The 26605-nt window shown below is 43.0% G+C and overlaps 1 protein-coding gene and 1 long non-coding RNA gene across 8 annotated transcripts; one reads left to right on the top strand and one right to left on the bottom strand.

Annotated features, from left to right (window-relative positions):
- The first annotated feature begins 1936 nt into the window (after positions 1–1936).
- LOC120807148 lies at positions 1937–16705 on the top strand. Of its 7 annotated transcripts, none has more exons than XR_005709788.1 (8): positions 1937–2604; positions 3291–3571; positions 5316–5619; positions 10689–10869; positions 10964–11009; positions 11090–11325; positions 15830–15901; positions 16073–16705. It is a non-coding gene; the product is annotated as an uncharacterized LOC120807148 (long non-coding RNA). The 7 variants fall into 7 exon arrangements; XR_005709786.1 differs by having other exon boundaries at positions 1941–2604; positions 3438–3571; XR_005709787.1 differs by having other exon boundaries at positions 1942–2604; positions 3438–3571; positions 15847–15901.
- Positions 5376–25337, bottom strand: rbl1 (retinoblastoma-like 1 (p107)). Its single transcript, XM_040158871.1, has 22 exons — positions 25017–25337; positions 21570–21703; positions 19257–19460; positions 18965–19029; positions 18331–18459; positions 16525–16688; positions 16356–16420; positions 16052–16226; positions 15080–15246; positions 14390–14502; positions 14005–14108; positions 12792–12929; positions 12344–12508; positions 11748–11892; positions 11083–11310; positions 10696–10892; positions 9661–9837; positions 9244–9315; positions 7969–8056; positions 7036–7184; positions 6788–6952; positions 5376–5594 (listed from the first exon to the last, which is right to left on the bottom strand). Exons 1-22 carry the CDS (start codon positions 25176–25178, stop codon positions 5397–5399), a joined length of 3204 nt encoding a protein of 1067 aa, XP_040014805.1. The 5' UTR covers positions 25179–25337; the 3' UTR covers positions 5376–5396.
- Positions 25338–26605: the final 1268 nt, after the last annotated feature.

Genomic DNA, 26605 nt, shown 5'->3' with positions numbered 1-26605 from the left:
ATTTTCATCTTCGAGGGACTGAACCAAATTTCATGGAAATCATTTAATAGTTCTTGAGATGTTTCAGTCTGGACCAAATGGTGGACTGACCAAGCGATCGACGTCGCCATCACTGGAGTCGAGCAGCTAGATCGGGTAAAGCACTTAATAATGTATCCAGGTTTAGACCAACACTGGGACCTGAGATTGGGGTGTTAACTCTGAGGGGGGGAAACTCCTAGAAAACAAAACATCAGAGAACTGACGTAGTATCCAGAGGCAGATTTTCTCTCTATACGCCTGGCAGATACTGGACTCGCAGGAAACTCCGGCTGCCAGCAAGACTTCGTCCATGTAAAAGGCAGCGGCCCGTGAAATCGAGAATCATCTCGCGTCGCGTCGGCCGAGCGGGCAAAATGATCAGCTCTCACCTTGTGGAGACGTAAGGTCAGGGGAAGTGTGGCGAGGCACTGCAGGGAGAGACCACCGTGAGGCCGCTCCTCTGTCCCACTGGCAGCTCCTTCCAGAGGTGGCCTAAATACTTGGCGGGGCTAATTTTAGATCGGGCGGTTGTGTTCAGTTTAACAGGAGGGAGAAGGATATTGTGTTCTCGAGGATATCAAGCATTGTGGCTTTCTTTGATTCCTTCACAGTGTTTCTGAGATCCCGCCGCAGTTTTCTCTGAATCTCTCGCTTTTAACTTCCTTATTATATTCAAAGATTTTTATTCATCTCACGTGTGTCCATGGACACTTTCTGAGAAAACGGGCCCCTGGTCATAGACAAGTAAAAGGCCCCGGTCCCGTCCTACATAGAGACTGAAAGAAACGTCCTTGTTTTGCGTCTCTTTGTGTTCATTTTGATTCTCTTTGCTGTTTTGTGTCTCTTAACTGAGCTCTTTGGCTTTCAGCAAGAAACATTAGCAGTCACCTCACACAGAGGCTCTGGCCAAGGGGCCCCCCTGACCTCTCGGACCCCTGAGCCCCCCCGTTTTCCACCTGCATGCCGCAGGATGTACAGTGAAATGTAGGGTGACAATTCTGTCACAAAACTCAGTAAAAGACAACAAAAGTGTGCAGTATAGAAACAGCAGAAACAGAATGTCTAAACAACCCTCACTGAAACGATGCCTAAAATTACATTCAGCTTCAGTGAGATTAAAATTTGATGTGTCGACAACACTGTAAAACGACTTTTGAGTTGTTTTTTTTTTTTAAACAAACTCCTCTGCAGTTGTGTGTGTGTGCTTTTTTTTGAAAATATGTGTCCCCAGAACAACGGCTACTCTTCCATCGGTCCGATGTCACACGACAAGGCAACTCAGAAGCGGAAGTCACCTTGGTGTATGAACCCGCCGACCAGACCGGATTGGTTAATAAATCACGAGGAGAGGGAATAAATACAGGACAGTAGTTTTCATGATTGATCCGTCGGATATTCAGACTGTCGGGGCTGAAACATCTGCACGGATGGTATTTTAAAAGTCTTCGCCTCCCACTCGCCAAGGTTTTTCACTTAAAGAACTGAATGGCTAATATTCATGTTGCAGACTAGAACTACTATAGATGATCTGTAGTCATCTCTGGGTCGGCTCTGATTTCCTTTTTTTCTTTTTGCTTTCGGATCATTATAAACCTCAATGGGAAGTAATGGAAATACTGTACGTTTCGACAGTAATGGCTTCCTCAACTCAACAATAAATGGGCAGACTGATGTTTGTTTTTTCATTTAGTTTCTGTCAGAGGCCTCTGCACCTGTTGCATTGGGTCCTTTAAAAGATTCACTATTTATATATTTTTAATGTGATTTTCTTGCTGAATCACTGCGCACAGTAAATTTGCAATTCAGCAACTAAACGTGTAACGCGCAACGCGGAAAATCACATGTGGACAGCACCACGAGGTTACACCAGCGAAACAACGGCAGTGTGAAGGCGACGGAGTGGGCAGGAAGTCGTGGGAACTAGGCTGACAGCACAGAGACAGTCAAGCTGCATCCGACTCCGGCAGATCAACGGGCTCCGGACAGACTAGTACAGGGTTGTGATGCAGAGGAGGAAGGGCCTGCGGTGGGTGACAGAGGCCGGGAGAGCGGGGTTGAACAGGACAGTAAGATATGAAGAATGATACCAGGGGGTGGGGCTGCTGCAGCTCTGCAAAATAAAACGACCTTCTTCAGCCTCCGACTGGTTAAAGTCACAACATTTGTTGTGTTAACAGGAAAAAACCTTCAGTGTCAAATCAGACTGAGTTTCTAGAGAAGACCGCGTTGTTGAGCCAACATCTAAACCAATCAGCTCCCAGCTCCGGTGAGAACCAGGTGTCTCCCATCGTGGTTCGGACCAGCAGCTTCAGTAGTTAATCACTGGTTTAACGCACCGCCCGGCGATCGCGCCAGGGGACGCAAATCACACACCCCAGCAACCACCGTGTGTTGCTGGCCAGCAGGTGCGTGATGGCGCGGGGCTGCCGGTGGACCCAGCAGTCGGGTCGCGGTTCACCGAGGGGCTCCTGCCTCCGTTTCTGCTGTTCCCGACGGGCACAGTTGTGACTGCGGAGCCTGGTTCAGCTCAGCGTCTGGTTTTACACCCGAGGGAGGCCGCGGAGGACCCGCGCGTTCGGACAGGTGAGCACGAGCACGAGCGGGGCCGTTAGACGCCGAAGTTCGCCTCTGATTCGGCAGTTTGGGGCAAAGTTGAGGGAAACCTGCCGCTCGCGTCGCTGTGAACGTGTTAGACTCGTATTTAAAGTCTCGACGCCGTTTGGAGACCCGGACCGCAGTCCAGGAGCCACAATGGACCGCGTGGTAAAAGCCGTGGACGATGGGGTCATGAGGATCGTGTCTGCAGGCAGGTGCGAGGTCATGAGAGGCAGGAACCCAGTGAGGACCGAAGGTGTCCAGACTTTTGTACAATTACGATTCGATTTTTTTCTCACGTTTTGTCGCGTGAACTTACCATTGACGGAGCCTTAACGTTTGATGAAAGGCTCGTTTTTAATGTGTTTGCTGCAGAGTTTGGGTTTTGAACGACCTGGTTTTTCTGCATTAACTGGTCATAAAATGTGATTTGATCTTCGTGCAGGTGGTAAACTGACTGGGCCGCTCCAGAAGGTGGATTTACTCCGCCGGGAGTCCTTCTGTAATAGATTTACTTGGTGGTTGAGGGTCACTGTCCTGCTGCTGGTTCTTCCTAAACCATCCCAGCTTAGTTTCATGAGTCCACAAAGATTTTCCCAGAAGGGTTGTGTCGAGCTGCTCTTTGGCAAACTTCAGGCTCTCACTGATATATTCTGGTTTTTTTTGGAGCGTAGCGGGTTCCTCTCCAGCCTCATGCAGCCTTGCACCACGATCTGCTCCTGGTAGACTCACGAACACAGACGTCGACCAGCTCCGGTGATTCCTTTGAGCCTTTTATTTTTATTTTACCTGACTGATCATTCTGCTTTGTGCCTTTGGAGTCATCTCAGCCTGACGTGCAGAGCTAAACCGTCTCCACCCAGAGACAGTTTGACTGTGGACTGGTGGACATCTAAACGCTTTGACGGGACTCCGTAAACCTTTCCAGCTTCATGGAAATAAACAACTCTAGATCGTAAGTCTTCTCGCGTCTGTTTTTTGTGAAGCCTTGTTCACATTGACAGATGCTTCTTGTGAATAACAGACTTCGTGAACTGAATATCTTTGGGTTTCAGACTGTTGGTCGGACAAAACCAGATATCTGAAGTCGTCACGTTTGTTTATAAATCGTCAGAAAACAATCAGTTAATCCAGAAAATCAGCAGATTAAACGTTGCAGTCCTACCTTTTTTAATTATTTTTGAGATGAACCTCTGTCACTTGGTCCGGTGATGCTTTCACAGATCAGACTGTTGCTCGTAGTGATGACCCTGCAGTTAATTTCCCCTTCAGCTCTGCGGAGCGTTTTAGCGTCTTTAGGCTCATCGTTTCGGGTCCTGAAGAGGTGAAAGTACCTAAGATTTTTTGTAGAAAAATGAAAAACTTTGATAAAAGATGAATAGATGTAGATGTAAAAGATGAAGCATGGCCATGGACCAGCTTTTCTTCTCTGGCTCAAACAGCTGTGACCACAGGAAGACGTCACACGAATAGACGGAGAGCTCAAAGTTAATTTTATTGTACAAGACTTTTAACAATTTGTAACAAATAAAAATACAAAGCAAAGATACAGAGAGGAAACACCAGAGTGACACAGACGTGTCCCGGTGACTGATTCTCTCTTTTAGAAAAGCCGTCAGGAACAAAACAGAATTCTATAAGTTGTAGAGAGTGATTTCTAACAGCAGTACTGTTGTATGAATGAAGATCCAGAATTAATAACATGTTACATTTCATTTTAAAAAAGAAGTGTAGATACTACACAGTCAGGTAAAAAAAAAAATGCTGCTTCAGTCAAGCACTCATGTCGATTGCATTTAACCTGTTATTACAGCATTACACAACATTTAATGGTTCATAACCACACGAAGGAAAGATTAAAGAAAGCTGATTAGTAAAAGACTAAAACTTTCCCCGCAGCAATAAAACCTCTACGCAAAGTAGACGCCGTGGCAGATACTGCGGTGAAGACTTGTTCAGGACTAGAGTACGAGCAACCGAGCTTGATTTGTCAGATCACGTTAAAGGAAACTATACACACCAGGAAAGGGTTCGACTATTTTAAAGTTAAAATCTTTGAAATCTGTTCGAGCTACAAAACGTTGCGAGTGAATAAGAATTGAACCATCACTGATTAAACCATCGTTGATTTCCTCTGGTCTCGCCCGGACTGGAAACAAACGCTCCGTCTTGATTTCACTTCAGTGAAACACGAGGACAAATAAACACCTGATGAGCTCGTCCGGCTCTTCTGATAACTTCAAAGTGTCGGTTACCACCGTGAAACACCTGCACTCGATATTGTATTTAACTGACGTTTACACTGTATCGGCCCCGTATGCAGGGAAATGTTGAGTTACTAGGAAGTGATCATCTCGTGTGGAGTTCCTCTTAAAACGTAGCGATAAGTTTCGGCTTAGGTGACGATCAAAGTTCAGTGAAGAGGTAGTAAAACTGTCGACTGCTCTGTTGTGTCTTAATTGTCCTGACGTGGTTCAAATATCAAGTTTAGATATTATTACTGGTATCAAAGTCAAAGTTTGGGGGGGTTGTGACAACACGAGAGGAATTAAAATCTGCCTTAGATAAAACAAAATGGCTTGAATCCTGCCATTATTCGCTGCACAGGTTCTATGACCCTCGGGTCATAATATATATACAGGTTAAAGACAAACGGGCGTAATGTCAGGTCTCCGTTAAAAACACACATTTCTCCACAGGTGGCTTGGAGCTTTTAAAACTGAGGAGCAGTGGTGACGGAAATCCACTGCTCACTTCCACGTTGTTGGGGTTTTCGTCCGTCAGCGACTCTGCCGCTCGGACACGACGTCCTGCAGCCGCTTCAGCAGCACGTCGGGACTGCTGCCGTTCTCCGGGCACGCCCTCTTGCTGGGGGAGTCGCACATGGCTGAGGACATCATCACGTCCCCCTCCATGGTGAAGGCCCTCTTCCTGCTCACACAGCCCTGTCTGATCATCCGGTTGATGTCCGATAACTCCTGGAGGGAGCAGCACAAGCTGACAGTTAAGTTTTAATGCTGCATGTGTTGATGCTTATGATGATGATGATTTTCCTTATTGATTAATTTCACCGTAAATCGGTTGATTTTTACAAAATGTGAAAAACAACTTCCCAGAGCCCGAGGTGACGTTGACTGGGTTTAACACCATCGATGACGAAGACAAGCTGGAGCTGGTTGTGTTTTTCTTTTAAGTTACTGGAACAGTTGGTCAATCGTCACACAATTTTCCTGACCACTGTTATTGACTCATTGTTTCAGCTCTAGTGTGCAAATGTAGTAAGAAACAGTTCATTACTATTTAAACTACCACACGTTGTTTAGGACTGAACCAGTGGTTTCCAACCCTCCACCAAAACTGTTAGTAAACACTTACTTTCAACGAACCAAAAATTTCTAAACGAGAGAGAGAATGACGACCTTATAACAGTGAGTCACTTCTTAACTGCAACTCTGCAAAAGAAATGAAGCACAACAACGCTACATCCACTCAGAGGCAGCTTCTCCATTTGAGCCATCTGGCTGCAAGAGCGCTGCCTCCTGACAGGTCGCTAAGTGTAAAACCTCTTCACTTCCAATATTAATGGCTCCGAAGAAGCACGACCGACACGTATAATTTTGTCTGTGGCTGGAAAACATGAAGTTCGGTTTCTGATTTTCCTCTGGGCTTTAGGAGCAGCAGTTGCTCATACTGTGATTTGTTTGGTTAAAAAAGGCAAAAGTCTAGTTTCACCTGAAACCGAAACTGTTGCTGACGGCTCCTCACATTTAGAAAGTTGCTATTTTAGGACACTAAAATTCAAGCCGCTGCTACTCAGGCACTTTAGAGTGCGTGTGTTTTTGTTTACATGTTCTGAAACGGCAGCAGTGGGTTGTGTTTATATAACAGATACAACCTGATGTGACTGTTGTCTTACTGATGGAATAACGGCTGTGGAAATGGACGTTAAACCGAATTTATCAGGACGACAGGTAAACATGGAGGAAGTCCTCATAAAGTCCTGGCCCCTTCTGCCTCTGAGGTAAATTCAGGCCACGGCAACTATGAGAATTTATGCCAACTTCAGACTTTTGCAGACGCTCTGTATTAATGTGAGGCGGATGGAATCAGCTGTGACATCAACGGATAAAAACCCCTCTGTGTTCGAGCGTGCGTGTGTGTGCGTGGCTACCTTGGACGGGCTGCTGTTGATCCTATAGGTGTAGGAGTTCGGTGTGAGGCATCCTGCAGAGTTCTTGTGGGGGGACACGTACAGCGAGTGTCTCTGAGAGACTCGGCGAGGAGACAGAGGCAGAGCCCGGACCGACGGGAACGGGGAGAGAGGAGGAGCGTCCACCTGGAGGATCGAACACAGTCAGGTCACGTTTCCATTGGTCAAATCTCAAGGTCTAATTTGTCCACGCTGAGCGGGTGTCCTACCCGGTTATCGTGGGCGGCGTATCGCAGAGCGAAGCTTTTCATCTTCAGGACGAAGACGGTGTTGTAAAACTGGATGAGGTCACCACGTTCCTCTTGGCCCGATTGGTCGGAGTTTGCCTCTCCTGAGCCCTGACTGGTTTTCTCGGCGGCTGAAGAAAGACACGGGTCGATTGCTTTAAGTAACTTATAAAAAAATTCCAAATACTTGTAGGCTCTCGCTTTTCAAATGTCAGGATTTGTAATTTTTCTCTGCCTTTTTTCTGACATTTTATCAGAGCTGCGATGATTAGTCGATCAAATTGATAATCAGTTAATTGTTTAAAGGCCTTTTACATAACGGATTAAAAACAAAGACAAACAGCATAGAAACACATTGAACAACAAAACCTTTTTAAAACAAACTAAAAATTAAAAAAAACAACAGGGCTGCTAACAAGAATAATTTTCATTATCAATTGATCGGTGAATTGTTCGATTAATTGTTTAGTCTGTGAAACATAAAAAAAAGTTTAAAAAAATGCCTGTCACAACGAGTCCAACATGTTTTGTTTGACAAATTCTAAATATCCAAAAATGTCGTTTACAATAAAATGACAAAGAAAAGCAGGAAATCCTCTAATTTGTTTGAAAAATTATCAACTTTTTTCATAATCAGTTCATTGTATCAAAGTGATTAATTGTTTCAACTCTAACTTTAAATTCTTAAATTTAAATTTTGGCTGTTGAAGGTCTGAGGACTGTTTTTGGATCTTTCACGGTCCCTGAAGAGGTAAACTTCAACATCTCTCCTTCCGTAATCAGCTCCATTTAACCTGTGACCGCGCCGCTTCGTTTGAAGGAGGCAGCAGCCAGAAACGTTGGTGCTCCGCTGCTTTAAGTTACCACCTGATGAACGTGCAGGATGTTTAAGCAGCAAGCGTGTCTGTGACTTACATTCGCCACCAGAAACAGGATCCACCTCCATGTTCTCGTCAGCCACCTGCTCTCTGGGAGTGTGACGCAGTAACACGCTGCGGTACACCTGCAGGTGGACACACACACACACACACACACAGTGAGCTTTAACAAATAAAAGAATTGGCCAATTTCAAGAAAGCTTCACTTTCTACTTTATTTTGACTTGTCAGGTAAGTTTGGTTTTTTTTTTTTTTTTAAACCAGCCATTAATTGGAAGGATCTGCATTGTAATTTCATTTCATTTTCACATTAGTTTTACAGTTTCTAAGCTGCCAGTCTTATGGTCTCTGCTGCAGCACTTTGTAAACACAATTTAAAAACAAAAGGCACTACATAAATAGTTATTACAAGTTAGTTTGGTTGTTGTTGTCACACACTCACTGAGCACTTTAGTAGGAACACCACACTAATACTGGGTAGTTCCTCCCGTTGCTCTCAGACCAGCCTCAGTTCTTTGTGGCCTGGATTGCAGCAGACATTGGAAAATTTCCTTTGAAATTCTGTTCCATGTTGACGTGACTGCATCACATCATTTCTGCAGATTTGTCAGCTGCACATTCACGCTGCCAGTCTCCTGTTCTACCACATCCCAAAAGTTTTCTACTGGATCGAGATTCACTGAACCTTTGCTTGGTGACATTATCCTGCTGGAAGTAGCCATTAGAAGATGGTGAACTGTGGCCATGAAGGGAAGCACGTGGTCAGCAACAATACTGAGACAGGCAGTGGCATTCAAACCATGATTAGGTGGTATTAAGGGGCCAAAGTGAGTCAAGAAAAAGTTCCCCACACCGTTACGCCACCAGCAGCAGCCTGGACTGTTGACTCAAGACATGTTGGTTCCATGGATTCATGTTGCGGACACCAAATTCTGACCCTACCATCCGTGGGCCCCGGCAGAAATCTGGATTCATCAGACCAGGATAGGTTTTTCCACAGTTGAACTGTCCAGTGTTGCTGAGCCTGTTCCCACTACAGCCTCACATTTCTGTTCTTGGCTGACAGGAGTGGAACAGTCTCTCTACAGAGTCACTCAGATCACATTTTGTCCTCATTCTGATTTTTGATATGAACATTAACTGAAGCTCCTGACCTGTATCTGCGTGATTTTCTGCCCTGCAGGCACATGATTGGCTGATTGCGGGAATAAGCAGGTGTAAAAGTGTTCCTAATAAAGTGCTCAGTGAGCGCATGCCGTGTTCAGTGGCGTGTCCCTGTGCCTTGCGGCGTGTTCGAGTGAGCGTGTCTCACGTGGCTGCTGGCCTGTGGTTGGCTGCGGTAACACTTCATGATGTCCTGGAAGGTGTGAGTGTCTTTGGTGATCTAATGGGGAGGGAAGAAGGAGCCAGAGAATTACGAGGGTGAATTTCTGGTGTCATTGATCAAACCAACAGAAAGCAGGCGTCATTTTAAGGTTTTAGATGGGTGGAAAAAGCACAAGTGCATAAATATAATATAATATGGAGGAGAACAAAAAAGATACCAGTGCTAATGATTCTGTGGATAAAGTGAGGGTTTTTTGTTTTTTTTTTCTAGGCCACTTAAATCATGTTCAGGACAGCTGCCAGAAACACGTTTCCCTGTGAGGCAACGCTGCATCCTTAAACCACAGTTGCCGGTTTCCTTAATTAAACCAGAAGCATTTTGTGATAACGTCAGCTTTCTCACTTTGGATATAATGTAAATGCTACAGAGCAGCAGCTGGTCGAGGTGCCTGTCCTTCATCAGATCGGTACAGTGGACCAGAGCGTGTTCAAAACACGTCCAGATTTTCCCACGCAGCTCCGAAGGGATGTCCAACTTCACGCACAAATCCCTCAGACGTACACTGGCCAGGTGGTACACCTTAAACGGAGACCGAGAGGACAAGTTGGTCAGAAGACTGAAACATGGCAAGAGTAGGTCAACGTCAACAAATGAGAAGTGGCTGGGAAGTGTGTATACGTGAGACAGGGCAGAAGCTAAGCAGTCGTCATGTGGAGAGAAAAAAAAAAAAAAAGGACTACAGAGCCCTAAAAGTCCTGAAACATAAACTTTTGTGCCCAGAAGTTACGAGGAGTTTGGAGGCCGGTTGGTTCGGGAGCCCGAGGAAGAGAATGAACACTGACGATTTTAAAATGTCTCTTTGTGGGGAATCTCTCTCATGACGCATGGAAAAAGTTACTGCAGGTTTTATCAAGGACACGCCTGTGAAGTTTTGGATGCTGAATATTACATGATAACAGGCAGATGGAACTTTTTAGCAGAGCGGTAACGGCTGTTTGACGGTGCTGGCCTGAACATGTGGAGAGATCCTGTTTTATCTAACTATAGTTACTGCAGTATTGGTGGGGGTAGCAACTTTTTTTCCTACACCTAATATTCCAGGTGTGGGGAGTAAAGCTAAGAAATTAAATGATCATTTTTATAGTCAACTAATTTTTTCGAAGATTTGATGCTTTTCTTTGTCGTATTTAACAGAGTAAATTAAAAATCTTAAGTTTAAAACACTAAAGAAATCAGCGGGGCTCTGAGAAATAATCGGCAGATGAAAATGTGATTATGTTTATATTGGTTTTATGGATGCTGGATATTAACACAAGTTTATTTCTGGTCCTCGCAAAGAACCTTGTTGCATGATTTCTGCCATCTCGCTGAAAATCATTTAACATGATCAATGATGAAGACGTCTCTCTCTGAATCTCTCCGTTTTCCAGCTCCTACCTTCCTGAAGAACAGAGCGAGTGATCCGGTGCGTCGCGGCCGGCCGATTCCTGTCTGGGGGTCAGAGGTCGTGGGTGCGGAGATGACTCGGCTCGGGGAGGCGGTGAGCAGAAACTGAGCGGTGACGGCGCCGGAGGAGTCGCACGGCTGAACCGGGATCAGTGCAATAGCGCGGTCATTATTCACACCTGCAGAGACTTATACATACACAATGTGAAACCTCTACATTAAAAAACAGTAACAGTATAACTGATTGATGTTGTTGCAGCCATTTATTCCGTGAAATGATCGGGGAGCTGATAAGCTTTTGAAAGGTATTTCTTCACTGAAGTGTATATTGATGTGTGTTCAATTATGCAAATGTGTGTGAAAGTGTGTGTCGTCTACCTTGCAGTGGGATACTGAGAACGGTGGTCTGGGCACCCTGGGCTCCAATCTTCAGGGTGCTGCTCGAGCCGAACGTCAGCCTCTTGGCCGGAGACGACAACGGGCTCACGCCAGGGTTCAGCCCTGATGTCGGGGCCGGAGGGTCGTCGCCGAAAAGACGCCGTTTGGCGCTGCCGGCCGCAGGAGAGCTGTACCTGTCGTGGACCGACAGGGGAGAGGGAGGCACATCTGGAAGAAGGGCAGGTGAGAAACAAGTTGAAGTGTAGGGTGTTGGATCTGATGTATAATTGAAAACAAGTGGCTCAGAATGACTACATTGAAAATATGGGCCCCAAATTACAACCTCAGTGCAAAAAAAGTCAGTACACCTGTGATTTCCAGTTAAGCAACTGGATGAGCAAAGTTATAAAAGAACCTATGGACATCACAGCTTCCTCAGTTTAAATAAGAACCTTTCATTGTAGTTTAATTAGTCAAACATTTCTGGTTATCAAATTAATTGGCTTCAGTCATATTTAGTTTTGGCTAAAAAACAAAATTGTATTAAATGGACAGGATTTGTACATAACATTTTCAATGATACTGACCAAGGTTGGACTCTTAATAAATACAGTAAATGTATTTACATTAATACATGTAAATAAATACTGTACATGAACACCCACCTTTGCGGGCACTGCCCAGACCTGATCTGAACTCCCTGATGCGTGGGTGGATGATGGGAGAGAGCGCGACCAGAGGCAGGTGGGACTGACCTCCGCTGATGGCACCAGATCCGGAACCCGTGTCGAGACTGGAGGAGAAATTCACCTGGGAGGGAGGGATGAGAGGAAAGAGTTGATGAGGAAAAAATGGAAGAGGAGGAGACAGAAAGGAGGAAGAAGCAGCAAAAAGAAGAAACTTCTCCCATGTCAATGACGCTTGGCTGCGCTCTGGCTGAGAAAAGCTCTTGAACAATGTTCAAGCTGTAAGAGGTCATGAGAAAATTTTATTTTCTTCACTGTTTATGTAAAGTTTTACTCAGGAAGAAAGATAAGCAGCATGTAGATCAGAAAGAAGAAATAAGTTAGAGGAAGTCTTCTTGTCTCGGATTTAGCCTTTTTTTTTCTTCCTGAAGAAAATAAATAAACGGTGTCATAATTACAGCTGCTCTCGGTGCAGGGTGTCTTGTTTCAGAAATATTCTAGAAGCGAGTGTTAGTATCTTGAAGCCTAAACGAGCCAAGGCAGAACGAGGAACATCATTTTAAAGCCCTGCTGACCTCCTCCACCGTGGGGACTTTATTCCCAGCAGCCTTCAGGGCGCTCCACAGGGCTGAGTCTGCAGTCCACGCTCTGCTCTCCAGAACCTGCTCCTCGATCGAGTTCAGATGCTTCACCATGTCTCTGGACAGACCCTCCTCTGAGCGGATAAACACCTCAATCACCTGCACGCGCAAACACACACACACCGAATCCTGTTATATTAGGACGTGTTACTTGGGAATCAGACGCAGGTTTCGTCTGAATGGGTTTTGCAGCAACTGACAGTGAAGCAACTGCGGTGGTTTCGTGTTGTCCTGTAGCAGAAAAGTACAAAAACAGTAAACTGATCAAATCGAAAACACGCAAAGGCCTGCAGCTGAAAAATGAGGCAAAAACGTCTCAACCCGAGTGAAACGTCTCTGGTAGATACTTAAAAATACGTTTGTGTTTTTGAGCGTGTGTTACCTTAAAGAAGTAGAACGGGGCCAGTTTGAAGACACTGATGATCCACGGGAAGGTTCTCTGGGAGCTGTAGGAGAACAACACCACCTCCAGACAACACGCCATCAAGGAACAATGGAAGATATCCTGCTCCAACAACACCTAACGGCACGCAGAGATTTATAGTTACATAAAATTCAAAAAAGAAAAAAAGACGTCTTCACATAGCAGCTGAAACGGTCACAGGAAACAGAGACATCTGGAGAAACAGCATGAAATGAGGAAAGGCAAGAAACTGCATGAAAATCACAAAGCAAATCCATACACATCAATCACAGTTGATAGAAATAATAACGAGCTGAAGTTTGTCACTGATCTTGGTAACTGTGTGTGTGACTCAAAGTTCCACAACTCAAAAGGTGGCTGACGTAATAAAGTTAAGATGTGCTAGAAAGCTCATAAGTGAACCCTCGAGTTTAGACTAGTTTGTCGCACAGAGATTCGTTTTCAACGATTCCTGCTGCAAACTTTGGGTTTTTCTAGCATGTGGTTGGCTTTTTTTTGTTGTTGTTGTTGTTTCAGGAGGTACTTTCTAGTTGTCTGAACAGAAGCTGGGTCATTTTTCATATTAACAAACTTTAAACCTACAATAACTGACTTTTTTGGGCACGTCAGGGAATGAAGAAGCAAGTTGTGAACATAACATTATCAACTTGATATGGTGAACAAACAGTTTCTCATTTCCACATCCAGCAGTTCCAGAGCAACATGATCCTTCACCTGGGGTCGTGTTTATGGCACCTGATTAATCTAGTTCCAGTATTCCCTCTCTTTTAGCTCTGGTTTTAGTCTCCACCAGCTCCTGAGGGAAATCTCTGGCTCCTCAGCTGCTAAATGCTCCATTATGGTCACCAGCTGGTCTCTGACCGAGTAGTGGACAGTGGCTTTTTACAGCCGTTTCTCTGAAACTGAAAATGATGCCATGAGAGTGGAGAGAGTGAGTACAGCTGTGGTCCGGTTAGATAAAAAATTAGCTGAAAATAACTGAAGCTCTGTAAAGCCGAGGGGAGCTGCAGATTCAGCTGCTAATTCTCTGTGGGTTCATCATTACCAGAGACCCTGTTCACACTCACATCTGATATTGTTATTATAAAAATATCCATTATAGCCACTTCAAGATGTGGCTATTCAATGAAACCCTTTGAACACAAAGAAACACACCGCGGCTGCTGCTTACGCTCATGTCTTTGCCTTGCAGCCGTTTGGTCTCCTGAACCAAGACGTTCTCCAGGATCTTGTAGTAAAGGATCTCTGCCAGCTTCAGACGGTTCTCTGCAAAGTCTGAGACAAAAGACACCAGTTGTGTTTTATACTGCGGGGCTGCTAATGTTCCTTTAAGTCAAGGATCCCGAAACGCGTGAAGCTGTTTGAAATTATTCTGTCCCACGTTATCCCACCTGAGGCAACAAGGAATGATAGACATTACTTCATTCAAAATGTACACTCAGTTGTCAGTTTATTAGGAACACCTAGACTTGCATTGCCTTATATGGACAGATACTGTTATTATTTTATCTACCTCATTTATATCAATGAGGAGAGGCTGTGTGTGTGTGTGGTACCTATGTGAGACCCAGGTGTGTCCTCTGAGTCGTTGGTGTAATGTTCTTTGAAGAGTTGTCCCAGGGTTTTTACTCTGGCCAGTATGGACTCTGTGGGATTTCTGGAGCACGACCTTTAACAGCAGCAGAGGATCCACTGTTAGAACGCAGCGTCCGTTATATACAGTCTGCCCTAAACCCTGTGTGTTACTAACTTAACAGCTAAAATTCCAAAATAATCACAAAGAAAAAATCATCTAATGAGAGGAAACAAATAGTTTTTAAAACAACTTTCCTTAGTAAACCTTCGTGACATTTGTTAAGTACCTATGATGTAAATTCTTCGCATCTTCTTATTTGTTTATTTATAGAATTTACTGCATACGAGAATGAAATGTGACCCGTTCAGAGGATTTAATAATTCACCTTTGCCTTTTTTGATCTTTTTCCGGTTTGATAGATTTAATATATTTTTTCAAGACTTTTTAAAGTACTGTACATTGTAACTGAATTATTAATCCGCTCGGTGAGAATGTATTTAAACAATCCCTTGATATGTGTGAGAAATAATGATAGATGACTTTCACAGGTTTGTATAGTCTCTAAAGTCACATATTAAAATTGTTCAACTTATCAAAGCAAGTAAATCATCACATTTAAGAAGATGTGATCAAACGGACGAGATGCAGAAAGACAGAAAGAGAAACGGACCTGAATATTTGCATCAGGTGGTCGCTAGGGGCCGTCCTCAGCCCGGCCACCATGCTCTGCACCCGGCTGACGCTCTGCGTCGCCGAGGAAACGGGCGTGACGAGCAGGTCCTTCTCCTTCAGGTAAACCCGTCCGGTCAGAGGGGTGGAGGGAGCGAGAGAGCCGGACTGCAGAGAGAAGTTATTACTACTCCACGTTTCTGTGAAGGCGTGTTCGTTATATTATAATGTACATTTATTACATTGATCTTAAAGCTTAGTGTAAAATGTCTTAATGCCTTTATGCCTCTGTAAAGCACCTGACTTGCCGTGATGAAAAGGTGCTGGTCAAATAACTTGGCCCTGCCTCAACACTATCAGATAAATCGTAAATGAATACAAATAAACCTCAAAATGACTTTCCTGTGTGTGTGTGTGTGTGTGTGTGTGTGTGTGTGTGTGTGTGTGTGTGTGTGATTCTACCTATAATGTACCATAGAGCTCCATTGTTTCCAAAAACTCTTAAACATATCAGTGAGCCACACTATTGCACTAGGTGACATGTTCCTTCAACACCATGAACAAACACACACTCTAGTTTATTTTGACTCAGTCCCACACACACCGGCCTGTTGTCTCACTCCAAATGTGGATTAATCTGCTGCTGAAAATAGTCCCCAACGAACGCATTGTTTCCTTCTACTTGTCTGATAAAAACTACAGCGAGCAGCTGGTGTAGGAAATATTTAACTACACTTTGATTTATATTAAGATTTACGTCTTCAATAGGAAGGAACAGGTTTGGAGCTGAAAGCCACAGACTGAGCAGAGAAGTCAGACAGTGGTAAGAGACAGATTAACACATTTTGCTGGTTTTGGTCTTTTCATGTGTTCACAAAAAAAATCTGTCTGACCCTTTAAGTGTTTGTCTGTTGGTATATACCTTCTGTACATGTTGTTACCGGTGGATCTGTGTGAGTGTGTGTGTGTTTACCTTCTCCACATGTTGCTGCAGCTGGTTCTGAGTGGTCGTCTGGCTGGCGGACGGTTCCTGAACGACCTTCCTCGGGGTTCCTATCTCCTCGTCGGCGTCGGCTCCCAGAAACACCCGTTCATCAAAATCTCCCACCGTCAACACGTACTCTTCATACTCCCTGTTGATGGCTTTACTGAAGGGAAGAAACAGTTAAATGCTTCAATCTCTGTTCAGAACTTACATTCAGAAAAACTCAACTCAGATTGGAGACAAACTGACAGTAACATTTCCCTGGAAGTGACCCTGCGCTCTTGTTTCTCACTTGTTATCAATGAAGTTCTGAGGATCCAACAGTTCTGTTAAAAGCTCCCCGTGGCCTTTCAGGATCTGAATGGCGAACAGAGATGAGGACAAACATGAGTTTACGATAACAGATGGGATGAAAAGTAAAAGTTTTGCGAGCTATAAATGTGAGAGTGTGTGCGCGTTACCTGTTTCTCAAACAGTTTCTGTATGTACGGTTTGAAGTAGTGCTGTTTGATGCCTTTCGCCTCCACCACCAGTCCGTCGTGCAGCTCGCACAACCTCTCCAACACGCATGGAGGAGGCTCGTCCGCTGAAACGTGACCATCGGCGCGGTAGAGAGCGGGCAGACCTACACACACACACACACACACACACACACACACACACACACACACACACACACACACACACACACACACACACACACACACACACACACACACACACACACAAATAAACGTTATTATGATGATATCACAGTTTTGCTGTCTCACACACTCTTAAGTCTGGCCGCTTTTCTCGCCCTTCAGGAGTGTCTGGCCCTTCTTACGCCTGGTATCAAAACACGGTATCTTAATTCTTTTTTAAGTCACTTTTAATGCTTTTAAATACCTTTATAAAGAAACTTCCCACAGCAAAACAAAGGAACGTTAGGGCTGGGTGATATTTTTCCAATCAATTCTGGTATAAATATGTACATTTTTCCAACACTGAAATACGCCTCTATATAGCAAATATATGCAAAATCACATTCAAAACTATCAAAATATAATAAAAATGTTAAATGCAGCTGTGTATTATGGTTTTGCATCAAACTAAACAAAAACCCTTCACAAGTCTAAAGCAAAACCTTGTTCAAATGCCGTTAGCTTTTAACTCTCTATCGTTTTACAAATTTCTGTTTGGAGCAATGTGCAAACCGATATCACTGCCCAGTCCTAGTGCACGGAAATACTGACAAGGTTGTAAAAACCTCCTCAAGTAACATGAGAAAATAAACACTAGACTGAGATGAGGCAGAAAAATACGCAACTTTAGATTGTGTGTGTCAACGTGATTTAGACATCATCTCAAAAATTAAGACTTTGATGAAAAATAAGACTTTTTAAAACATTTTATGGCCTTAAATTTTAAAACAGTCAAATTCAAGGCCTTTCAAGGCCTGTAAAATGTGACCTGTATCTAGAGACCTTATCTGGACAACGACATCTGATCCACGGGCCTCTGCATTTACATCTGGTTCCCGTTTCTGTCGGCATTGTGATCAGATCTCCGTATGCAAATTAGGCAGGTGAGGATTTGTAAACAATCACGGCGCTTCCCAGATCAAGAAAAGCCGCGGCATGGTAAGGTCACAGGTGTCGTCCATTTTTGAAACCTCTCGTTACAGGACTCGCCAGTTACTGCTGCTCCTCGTAGCTTTTGGTTTGAGCTAAGAGAAGAGGCGGAGTTGGTTACCACTCAAGCCGCTCTGAGGATTTGGTTTTTTTTGGTAAGAATGTGGTCACACTGTACGGATGTCATTTACACCTGCCGAGACCCGATCTCAATGCTCTCTGCCGCATTTACACCTGCATTAACAGGTTTTTCCCCCACGCAGATATCCAGAGGATCACATGTGTGAACGGGCTCTTTATTTGAGCTGGATTTTAGAATCAGTGTGGATTTTACGGTCAGGTGAACACGGACAAACGCAAATTCACTGTAGGCGGTGAAAGTGGAGGCGAACGCGTCTCTGAGGGTTGAAAATGATTTAAAGGCGAGTGAAAAAAATTTGCACCCATGACTTCACTTAATGAAACTGCAGAGAAAAGAGGACAAACGGAGAAGGGACTGTTCAGTCGTTACGGACGGCAAAAGCACTTCGGGGGTGAAATTCACGTGACTGAATCAAGGGGAAAATTTGTCCTTGGTCCGCGTTTTGAACGCACGCGCACGCACACACACACACACACACACACACACACACACACACACACTCAGAGCCCCACCTCTGAACGTTGGGTTGATGAGGTCCTTCCTGTTGGCACAGAGCAGCGCGTTTCCAAACACCAGGTCCAGACAGCAGAGCAGCAGGTGGTACGAGTTCACCAGGTCATCACCGATCATACGGAAGTTACCTTCACAAATACACACAAACATGAAACACACACACACACACAGTTTATATACAGTCATATCATATATAACACAGTAGTGATCTGCATCTTAACTACAGCTTTCGACCGGAAACTTATCTGCAACTACTTTGAAAATCAATCAAGCATTTTAGTCATTTTTCAAGAAAAAATTCCAAACATTTCCTGGTTCCAGATTCTCAAATGTGAGGAATTGCTGCTCTTCTTTGTAATATATAAGAGTAAAAGTGGGTATCTTTAGGTTTTGGACTGAAAATGGAATAAAACAAACTGGGGAAATTATAGCGGGAAATTTTCAGACATTTTCTGACATTTCAGAGATAAAACGATTAACTGAAAGATAATTGGTAGATTACTCGACAATGAAAATAACTGTTGGTTGTAGATGTAATCCTAACTAACGGAACATTTAAACCAAAAGCTACAGCAGAGACGACACTAATGTCAGTTTCTAGCTGCTCAGAGATTCTGGTTTTGTGTCTGGTACCTTTGGTGTAGACAAACAGCGTCCAGCAGAACTTGAACACGTCGCTGATGTGACAGGGCAGCCGCCTGCAGAGCCAGAGACAGGACACACACTCAGACTGGGCTGGACGAATGTGTGTGTGTTTACTTGTCTCTCCATAAGTGGCCATTAATGAAAAAAGGACTAAATGTGACAGAGAGAGTAAAATCTTTGCACTCGAGTTTCAGCTTCAGGGCTCGAAACATAACAAGAAGAAAAAAACATAAGTATAAATGTCTGTCTGTGTGTGTGTGTGTGTGTGTGTGTGTCATGCCTGTGTTTCCTGCTGCGTGGCTGGCGCGGCGGCTCGCCTCCCTGGGGGTTCTGAAACATGTCCATGAAGATGGGCTCGAACTTGCGGAAGATCACGGTGGACACCTCAAAGTTGCGCTCCAGCCGCTCCATGCGCAGCCTGAAGTCCTGCGAGAGGTTGGACATGTCGGCCCACTTCCTCATCTTAGAGAAGAACTGGATCAGACTGGGAGGACGGGGAGAGAACAGTTAGGAGCAACACACAAAAGCCCAGAGCTTACAGCTATACAGGCAGGTTTCAGGAGTACATGCTGAGACGTTAAGATACCCTTCACTGCTACCTGGAAAGGCCTTCAAGGTCACGATTAAGTAAGAAAGGTGGAAGTTTGGGAATGAAAAGTCCAAATATAAATGGGCAGAATAAGCGAAGAAATTCAAGGGTAATAAACTAAGAAAGAGTGCGTGGAGAAGGGAAAAAGTCTGGAGAGGTCTTATCAGGCCGCAAGCAGAAACAATAAAGTTGTCCTGTATACTGTAAGTGTTGTTGTCTCAGGAAGCTGATGCTTAAAATCCTTATTAACGCAGATCTACCAAGCACGTAGAGGCTTTTGTGGTTCAATTAACTCAGAGTCAAATAGGTTGAAAAATTGTATCGTGTACCTGGAACGCAGAATTTCCAACTAGGAAGAAGAAACGTTAAATTGTACCAGGATATTATGAAATCCCAAATCCCAGATTTACAGTAATTTATCATATTAGAAAAATATATTAATTTACAAAATTACAAAGCTGTACTAACACTAGCACAAATAATCTCGTTACTGAATGTTGTAAAAATATTTTAAAAATAAGACGTTTTTATTCTTTTTATTCTTCTTTAGTTCAGAATTGTGGATTGAACAGGCATCTTTGCTGGATGAAAACTCAACGTGACATCCCTCAACAGGCAGGTTTTCTCAGTTACAACAATCAGACTGAGAACTTCTGTGAAGGAGTGAAGCTGTAATTACCTGCTGTAGCTGACTTTAAAACTGTGCAGCCCCATTTACAGGAGCATTAATACTGTTTCTGTATTTCGTAAGAAATTTATATATATATATAAAAAATAGCTCAGAGCCTCTTCTTTGGATTCCAAATGGAAAGATTTCCTGAAATCAAAAACATTCCTAAGAACAACGTCAGATGTTGTTGAGTGTAACATGATGTCAAATAAGAAGAGCAGGAGAGAAAGGCCACGGAGTGAAATAACATTAATGATGACTATGGATGTCACTTCATCAGCTTTCATTCTATGATTATTGTGGCCAAAAATATCAGCATTAGCACTGCCACAGTAACTAGAGCTGTGGTTTTTCTGATCCGTTAGACACCGGTGGCTCGCCAAAAATCAAAATTGCTGCTGAAGTCAGGAGCTGTGCTGTGTTCACTGTGTCCTCTGAAAACAGAAACCGTCCATTTAATGATGGTAAGAAACTGTTGGCGGTGGCGTCATTATCAAGCTTCACCATGGGATGTAGTGAAACGCAGATACCGGCACCCTGACGTCTCACTCACGTCTCAAACTAAGAGAGACAAATTTGAGGTAGCAGAACGTTCATCATTATGAAAAGAATATAAATGTCGGGTTCACCAAGTTTGCACAGTGACAATTTGGAGAGCCTTGAATCTTTAATCAGATTCAAAGAAGCTGTCGCCAGAGAGCAGCACACAGTAGGAGTGGAAGGGACAAAAGCACAAACATGCCTTTGTTTGTAGACACATACAAAAAAAAAATCTTTGGACTGTATGTTTGTTTTTGAAAACAATTTTTTCAATATTGAATTAAATTTTGCAACACACGGCAATTCTTTTCTTAAAGCACTATCTTTCTTTACCATTCTGATTTTGTACTTTTTAATAGAGCTTGGGTTTGAAAACACTTTGTAGTTTATGGCCCAATCTTTGGAGGACTTTACAGCAGTGGTTGGTAGCTAAGCGGCCCGTGGGCCAGGCCTGGCCCTTCAGCGAAAATATTTTGCCCCCTGATGACTGATGAAGCTTTCCTTTCTGTGGTTTGCATCAAAACTTTGACGGGATTCTTAATAAATCTACTGTAGACAACTATTGGTGTAAACATCAAATACTTTCCCCCACTTGAAGACTGAACAGTACATAGAGCTGAAATTAAGTCCAAGACGGGTTCAATGTATAACAAATAAATAATAATAATAATCCTAAAAGAGCCGCCAGCTTTCTTATAGTTTTGATGCCTCTGACAGTATGTTGTGGCAGATTATATTTTATTTTTTTACACGGTCGTGGACTGTCAGGTACTGCAGAGCCAACAGTGACTGACCTGAGTTTGGAGGAGCGGAGGATCCTGGTGAGGGAGACGCAGTTTCCCTCCATCAGCCCTTTACCCACCGTGGGAGTCGATCCCTTCCTGCAGGCTGCATACAGCGAACAGGCCAGCCAGTGGACCACCTCTCCCTTCAGACACAACACAAGGCATCGCTCAAACAAACATTTTGCGTTATCTCCTCTCTGTGCGAAACGAAAGCTTGTCAGTCACCGGTCCACTTCAAGACAACCAACACAAACTTGTGGACATCAGGAGGAACACGAAAAGCTGCAGACAGCACCAGCAAAAGACCATACACAGAGAATACGTCTAGAATGGAAAACATAAAGACAGTTTTGTTTCTGGTGGATGCCACGGCGGCCTCTACATCCTAAAATAATTTCTTCTGTCTTACTTTTTACATTTTATTTACCAGCAGAAAAGAGAGGTCAGATGGAGTCATCTCCAACACATTGAAAAATATTATAAATGAAAATCTTAATCAGTCAAACAAAACAAAAACAAAAACAACAAAAACCAAGACGAATGAGACTGCAACACCTCAGCAAATAATCTGTGCTTGTCTATACAAGTTTTAAAGCTACTAAAACAGACCAACTCTATTTCATTGTCAATATCACACACTGAAATTAGCCCTTCAGGAGTAGAGGTCACTTGATTAGAGCTCAATTAACCTATTAGTCGATAACAGAAAATTCAACAACAATTTCGATAAAACAGTCAATCATTTGAGTCACCTTTCAAGCAAAAATGAAAAAATATTTTCTGCCTCTCTCTGTTTTATATGCTCAGAAATTGACTAAAATGAGGCTTTGGTTGCTTTGTTGGTCTGACAAAATGAAATAAATTTCAAAGTCACGTTGGGTTCTGGGAAATTGTGATGTGCATTTTTTTTATTATTATTTTTTCAATATTCTGACATTTTACAAGACAAACCAATTAATTATTTAATCAAGAAAACAATCTGTAGAAGATTTTGCACCCCCACTCTTGGTTTGATACGATGTTCAATAGCGAGAGAATAAAAGTATCATTGTCTTCTGTCTCAACGCTTAATTACCATAAAATAAACATATCTAAATAGTATCTTAACCGGCCCGGTTAGCACTTGTACTAAGACTCACCAAAATCCATAATAAGAAAGAGTTCTTAAAGTTTTTATTCTGCCCCACAGTGACCAAGGAACTGCTTTGACTATTCAAACTGGTAAACGTCACTTTGTAGAGTAACATGAGACCAAAGCAGCTGTTAGCCGGGTGGATAAATTCAGTGGCATGTGACTTAAAGCCTTTTACCAGCATGTGGCTGCTGCTGGTGCTACTTCCCCCTCTTATCTGTCACTGTGGAGCCAAGTCGTTATTAACGTTGTGGCCTTAAAGTCGCTATAAATCCCTGCACTTGGTGGTGGTGATGATGATGATGATGATGCAATCACTGGCCCAGGGTTGGGCAAATATCTGCCTGATAGGGGGTAAGTGCAGACAGACAGGCTGTCATGTCATGACATGTGAGTTAACCAAGAACATGGTGCAGCGCAAAATCTGCATTAAACTATTTGTAACTCGGATGTGAGACAGCCAGTGACATGTTAACTCTTAGTATCACTTACACGGGTAACTTTTATTTTCATTTCTATCTCGAATAGAATGATAATGATCTCATATTGGATATATGATATGATTACAGCCTATTTTAAAGTTGATGTGTAAATAAAGTTTATTATTACTTTTATTAAAAGATGCTCTCTCTTTTCTGTTTCTTGCCACTGAAAAGTAAATACTTAGTAAATATCCTCTACTAATTTTGTTCTCTACAAATGTTCCAAAATAGTGAAAAATGCCCATTACAATTTCCCAGAGCCTAAAATCAGATCTTCAAAAGTCTTATTTTATAAAACCAGTGGCCCAGAACCCATTTTACAATGATATAAACCAACAACCAGCAGCCTGTACTCACATTTGTGATGGTGGAACCAGAGAATATCTGGCATTTTTGCTTGAAAAATGACTGAATCGATTAATTAATTACCAAAACAGTTGTCAATTAAGTTTCTGCTGGCTGACTAATAGATTGATGGACTAAGTGATGCAGCTCTAACTGTGTTTCTTTGTGTGTTTTGCTGTTGGTCAGAAGTAAACAAGCTTACGTCTTCATACTGGAGAACCTAGGATTGCTACAGGTGTTCTAGATAATTTACAGAGTAATAACTACGTGCTTTGGTCCTTGTCTCGGGGCATTTGACTGGATATGGAGTTGATAACTCTGAGTTTTGTGTTATAAATACTGTAATTAACTTGATGTGTGATCTGTATTGACGTGACTGATTGACTCAAGCCGGGAGTCACACCTGGGTTGAATTAGGTGAAGCCCATACGTGGACCTACTTTGTCACAGGCCGAACATTACCTGATAAAGACGTGAAGTTGAAACGCGTCTGTAGGTAATAAATTGTTTTGTTTATTTTGTTTTTTTTGGGGGGGGGGACATTTATTCAGTGTGCCAACATCTTTTGCGTATAAAATAAATGAACAAATGAAATAGATAAACTGGAGTAAGGCTGAAACTCACAATTATTCTCATTATTGATGAAATTTTTTAAATTATCTATCAATTTGTTGATCATTTTCCCGAACCTTACACCACCTGTTTCCTTGTTTACAACTTCTGAAACTGGTTGACTCGTATATAGATATTGTTGGTTGTGTCCATTGTTGTTGTTTACTTCTGCGTCTTTTTTCCCCCCCGTTTTGTTCTGTACATAAGAGTCGTTTCTTTACGTTCTCTCTGATTTGTCGCCCTTGTTTTTGCTGTGTGTCCATGCCTTATCTGCCCGGACGCTGATTTTGGTGCTGTGCACTGTGTGTGTATGTACATCACTGACTCACTGAGAGCCAGGAAAAACCGGAGCCAAACATACTTGGCCGATAAAGCTGATTCTGAATCTGATACTTTCTCAGTTGATCGGTGTTTTGTTTATCTAAAAAAAAAAAAAAATGTCCGTCACAAATCACGTCGCCAAAGCCCAAAGGTGACATCTTCAGTGTTTGTTTTTTGTGCAAACACCAGTGAAAACCCCGATAATATTCAGTTTACTTTCATAGAATACCAAAGAAACCGGAAAAGGTACACAGAATTGTGTCACTTGCATAAAAACAACTCAAAATGATAAAAGTAGCTGATTTTATGTTCATCGACTAATTGATTGAACCTATGATCGTTATATTACGTAATAACGATGGAGACAGTGGTTACTTGAAGCCCTTTGACGCGTTGTTTGTGTTTCACACTGAAGGGAAGTTTAGTTCTGTTGAGGCTTTACAGGGCGATAAAAGTAAAGGATATTTGAGCGGTGTGTGGCAGTGAGTTTAAGTGCAGGCTGGATGATTAACCAGCCACTGAGGACGTTATTTAAATGACTTTGTTTTTTTTTTGTTTTTTTACCTCCAGGGTGTATGTATTCCATATGGCAGTGAAGTTCTCCATGGCCGCGGCGGCAGTCTGCTCGTCCATGTTCAGCTCCTGACACAAGGTCTCCAAACCCCTCCGGACTGAACTTTCCTCCATCCTCCCCGACTCCGAGTCCGACGACTCTTCGCCCCGCATTCGTACTAAACTCGCAGTCGCCGTTTGGGCCGACTTTAAAATTTAAAATCCCCACCCCCCCTCGGGAGTTAAACACTTAATGCCACAACACGACGCCCCTCTGCCCGGCCAGCCTCCGCTTTGCCTGCCACCGGCGAACTTCCGCTCACCATCCCCACAATGCAGCGCGTTGGCGGGAAAACCGCTGACAGGCGAACCAATCAGAGGCGAGGAGAGCTTCGGGTGCGAGGGCCGTTCGACCAACCCCCGTCTTTCGCTCTCGTTCGTTACTAAGCAACCGCCCTCTTATCTCGTTACCACCAATGGCCCCTGAAAACCGTTCATTTTTGTGACTGTTTTTCGACTGTTTTCGTACATTTTGACTGAAATGTACAGAAAGAAAACCCAAACTATTCACAGTTTAAAATGTTCTATATACACAAAGCTGCCCTGCCTTGTCTTTCTTAATGGTATTCAGCCAGACTATTCCAACTTTTAATGTGAATCGCAAAATAAATAAGCAGTGACAACCTTAGGGTTTTACAACGTTGGACTGTCGGTCCAAAGCTCGACTGGTCCATACTGAAATACAACAACTACCCATTATTTACAGACATTCGAGATCCCCAGAGGACGAATAACCTATTGATCCCCTGCCCTTTCCTGTACTGCCCTACAAAGACAAAATGCAGTAACTTACAGATTTGGTAAAAACTGAGTTAAGACCAGAATTTGACTTTTTGACATTTTACAATAGAAGTTATTATACCATCAAATGTATTTAATTTTTTTTTTTTTTGGTGGAGGACTGATCATACTGACTTATCGGTCCCGTGGCCTTCACTGTACTGTACTTTTTGCGGGGAAAAAAACAGCATGGAAAATTCATAAGAACTATAAAATACAGGTAAGAACCAAACTATGGTAACTGCAGTCTGGCTAGCTAGCCTTAGCCAAAGCTAATTTACCAACTTTTTTACTGTTTCCTGGAATCAAAAAATGATGCTTCAAGATCCCAGCCAATGAGCTTTTATACCACATAAATATCTAAATAGCAGGTCTACGCCTTAAAGTATAATGGAGAGAAAAAAGGAACAGAACACCAGCTAAACTCCTGCTAAATGCTAACTAGCTTAGCTGGCAGATAAACATGTTAGCATTGTCACTGTGAGCGTGTTAGCATGCTGATGTTAGCATTTGGCTCAAAGTACTTCTGTGCAGCCTCACGGCTACTCTTTAAATCTCAGCAACTTTTAGTCTTGTTAAAACCTTCATTATTGACTGAAATGACTTGCATGTAAAGCCTACTGTTCATCTTTACCTCCTTTCTGTTTTTTCCTCCTCCTCCTAACTAATATCTGCTGAATATAAACTCCTTCCTGTATTTCCATTCAATTCACTTTTACCGTCTCTGGGACAACTTCTATATTATTGTGTAAATGAATTAA

Source organism: Xiphias gladius, chromosome 21, assembly GCF_016859285.1.
Source record: "Xiphias gladius isolate SHS-SW01 ecotype Sanya breed wild chromosome 21, ASM1685928v1, whole genome shotgun sequence".
Classification (NCBI taxonomy): domain Eukaryota; kingdom Metazoa; phylum Chordata; class Actinopteri; order Istiophoriformes; family Xiphiidae; genus Xiphias; species Xiphias gladius.
This window is presented reverse-complemented; position numbering and strand designations above follow the sequence as displayed.

Excerpts from the sequence above, each read along its gene's own strand:
- rbl1 (XM_040158871.1), bottom strand. The coding sequence starts at position 25,178 with ATGCGGGGCGAAGAGTCGTCGGACTCGGAGTCGGGGAGGATGGAGGAA. Across the intron at positions 16,689-18,330 it reads CATCAACCCAACGTTCAGAG|GTCTGCCCGCTCTCTACCGC; the intron begins GTGGGGCTCTGA and ends GTGTGTGTGTAG. Across the intron at positions 16,421-16,524 it reads AGAAACTGTTTGAGAAACAG|ATCCTGAAAGGCCACGGGGA; the intron begins GTAACGCGCACA and ends TTCGCCATTCAG.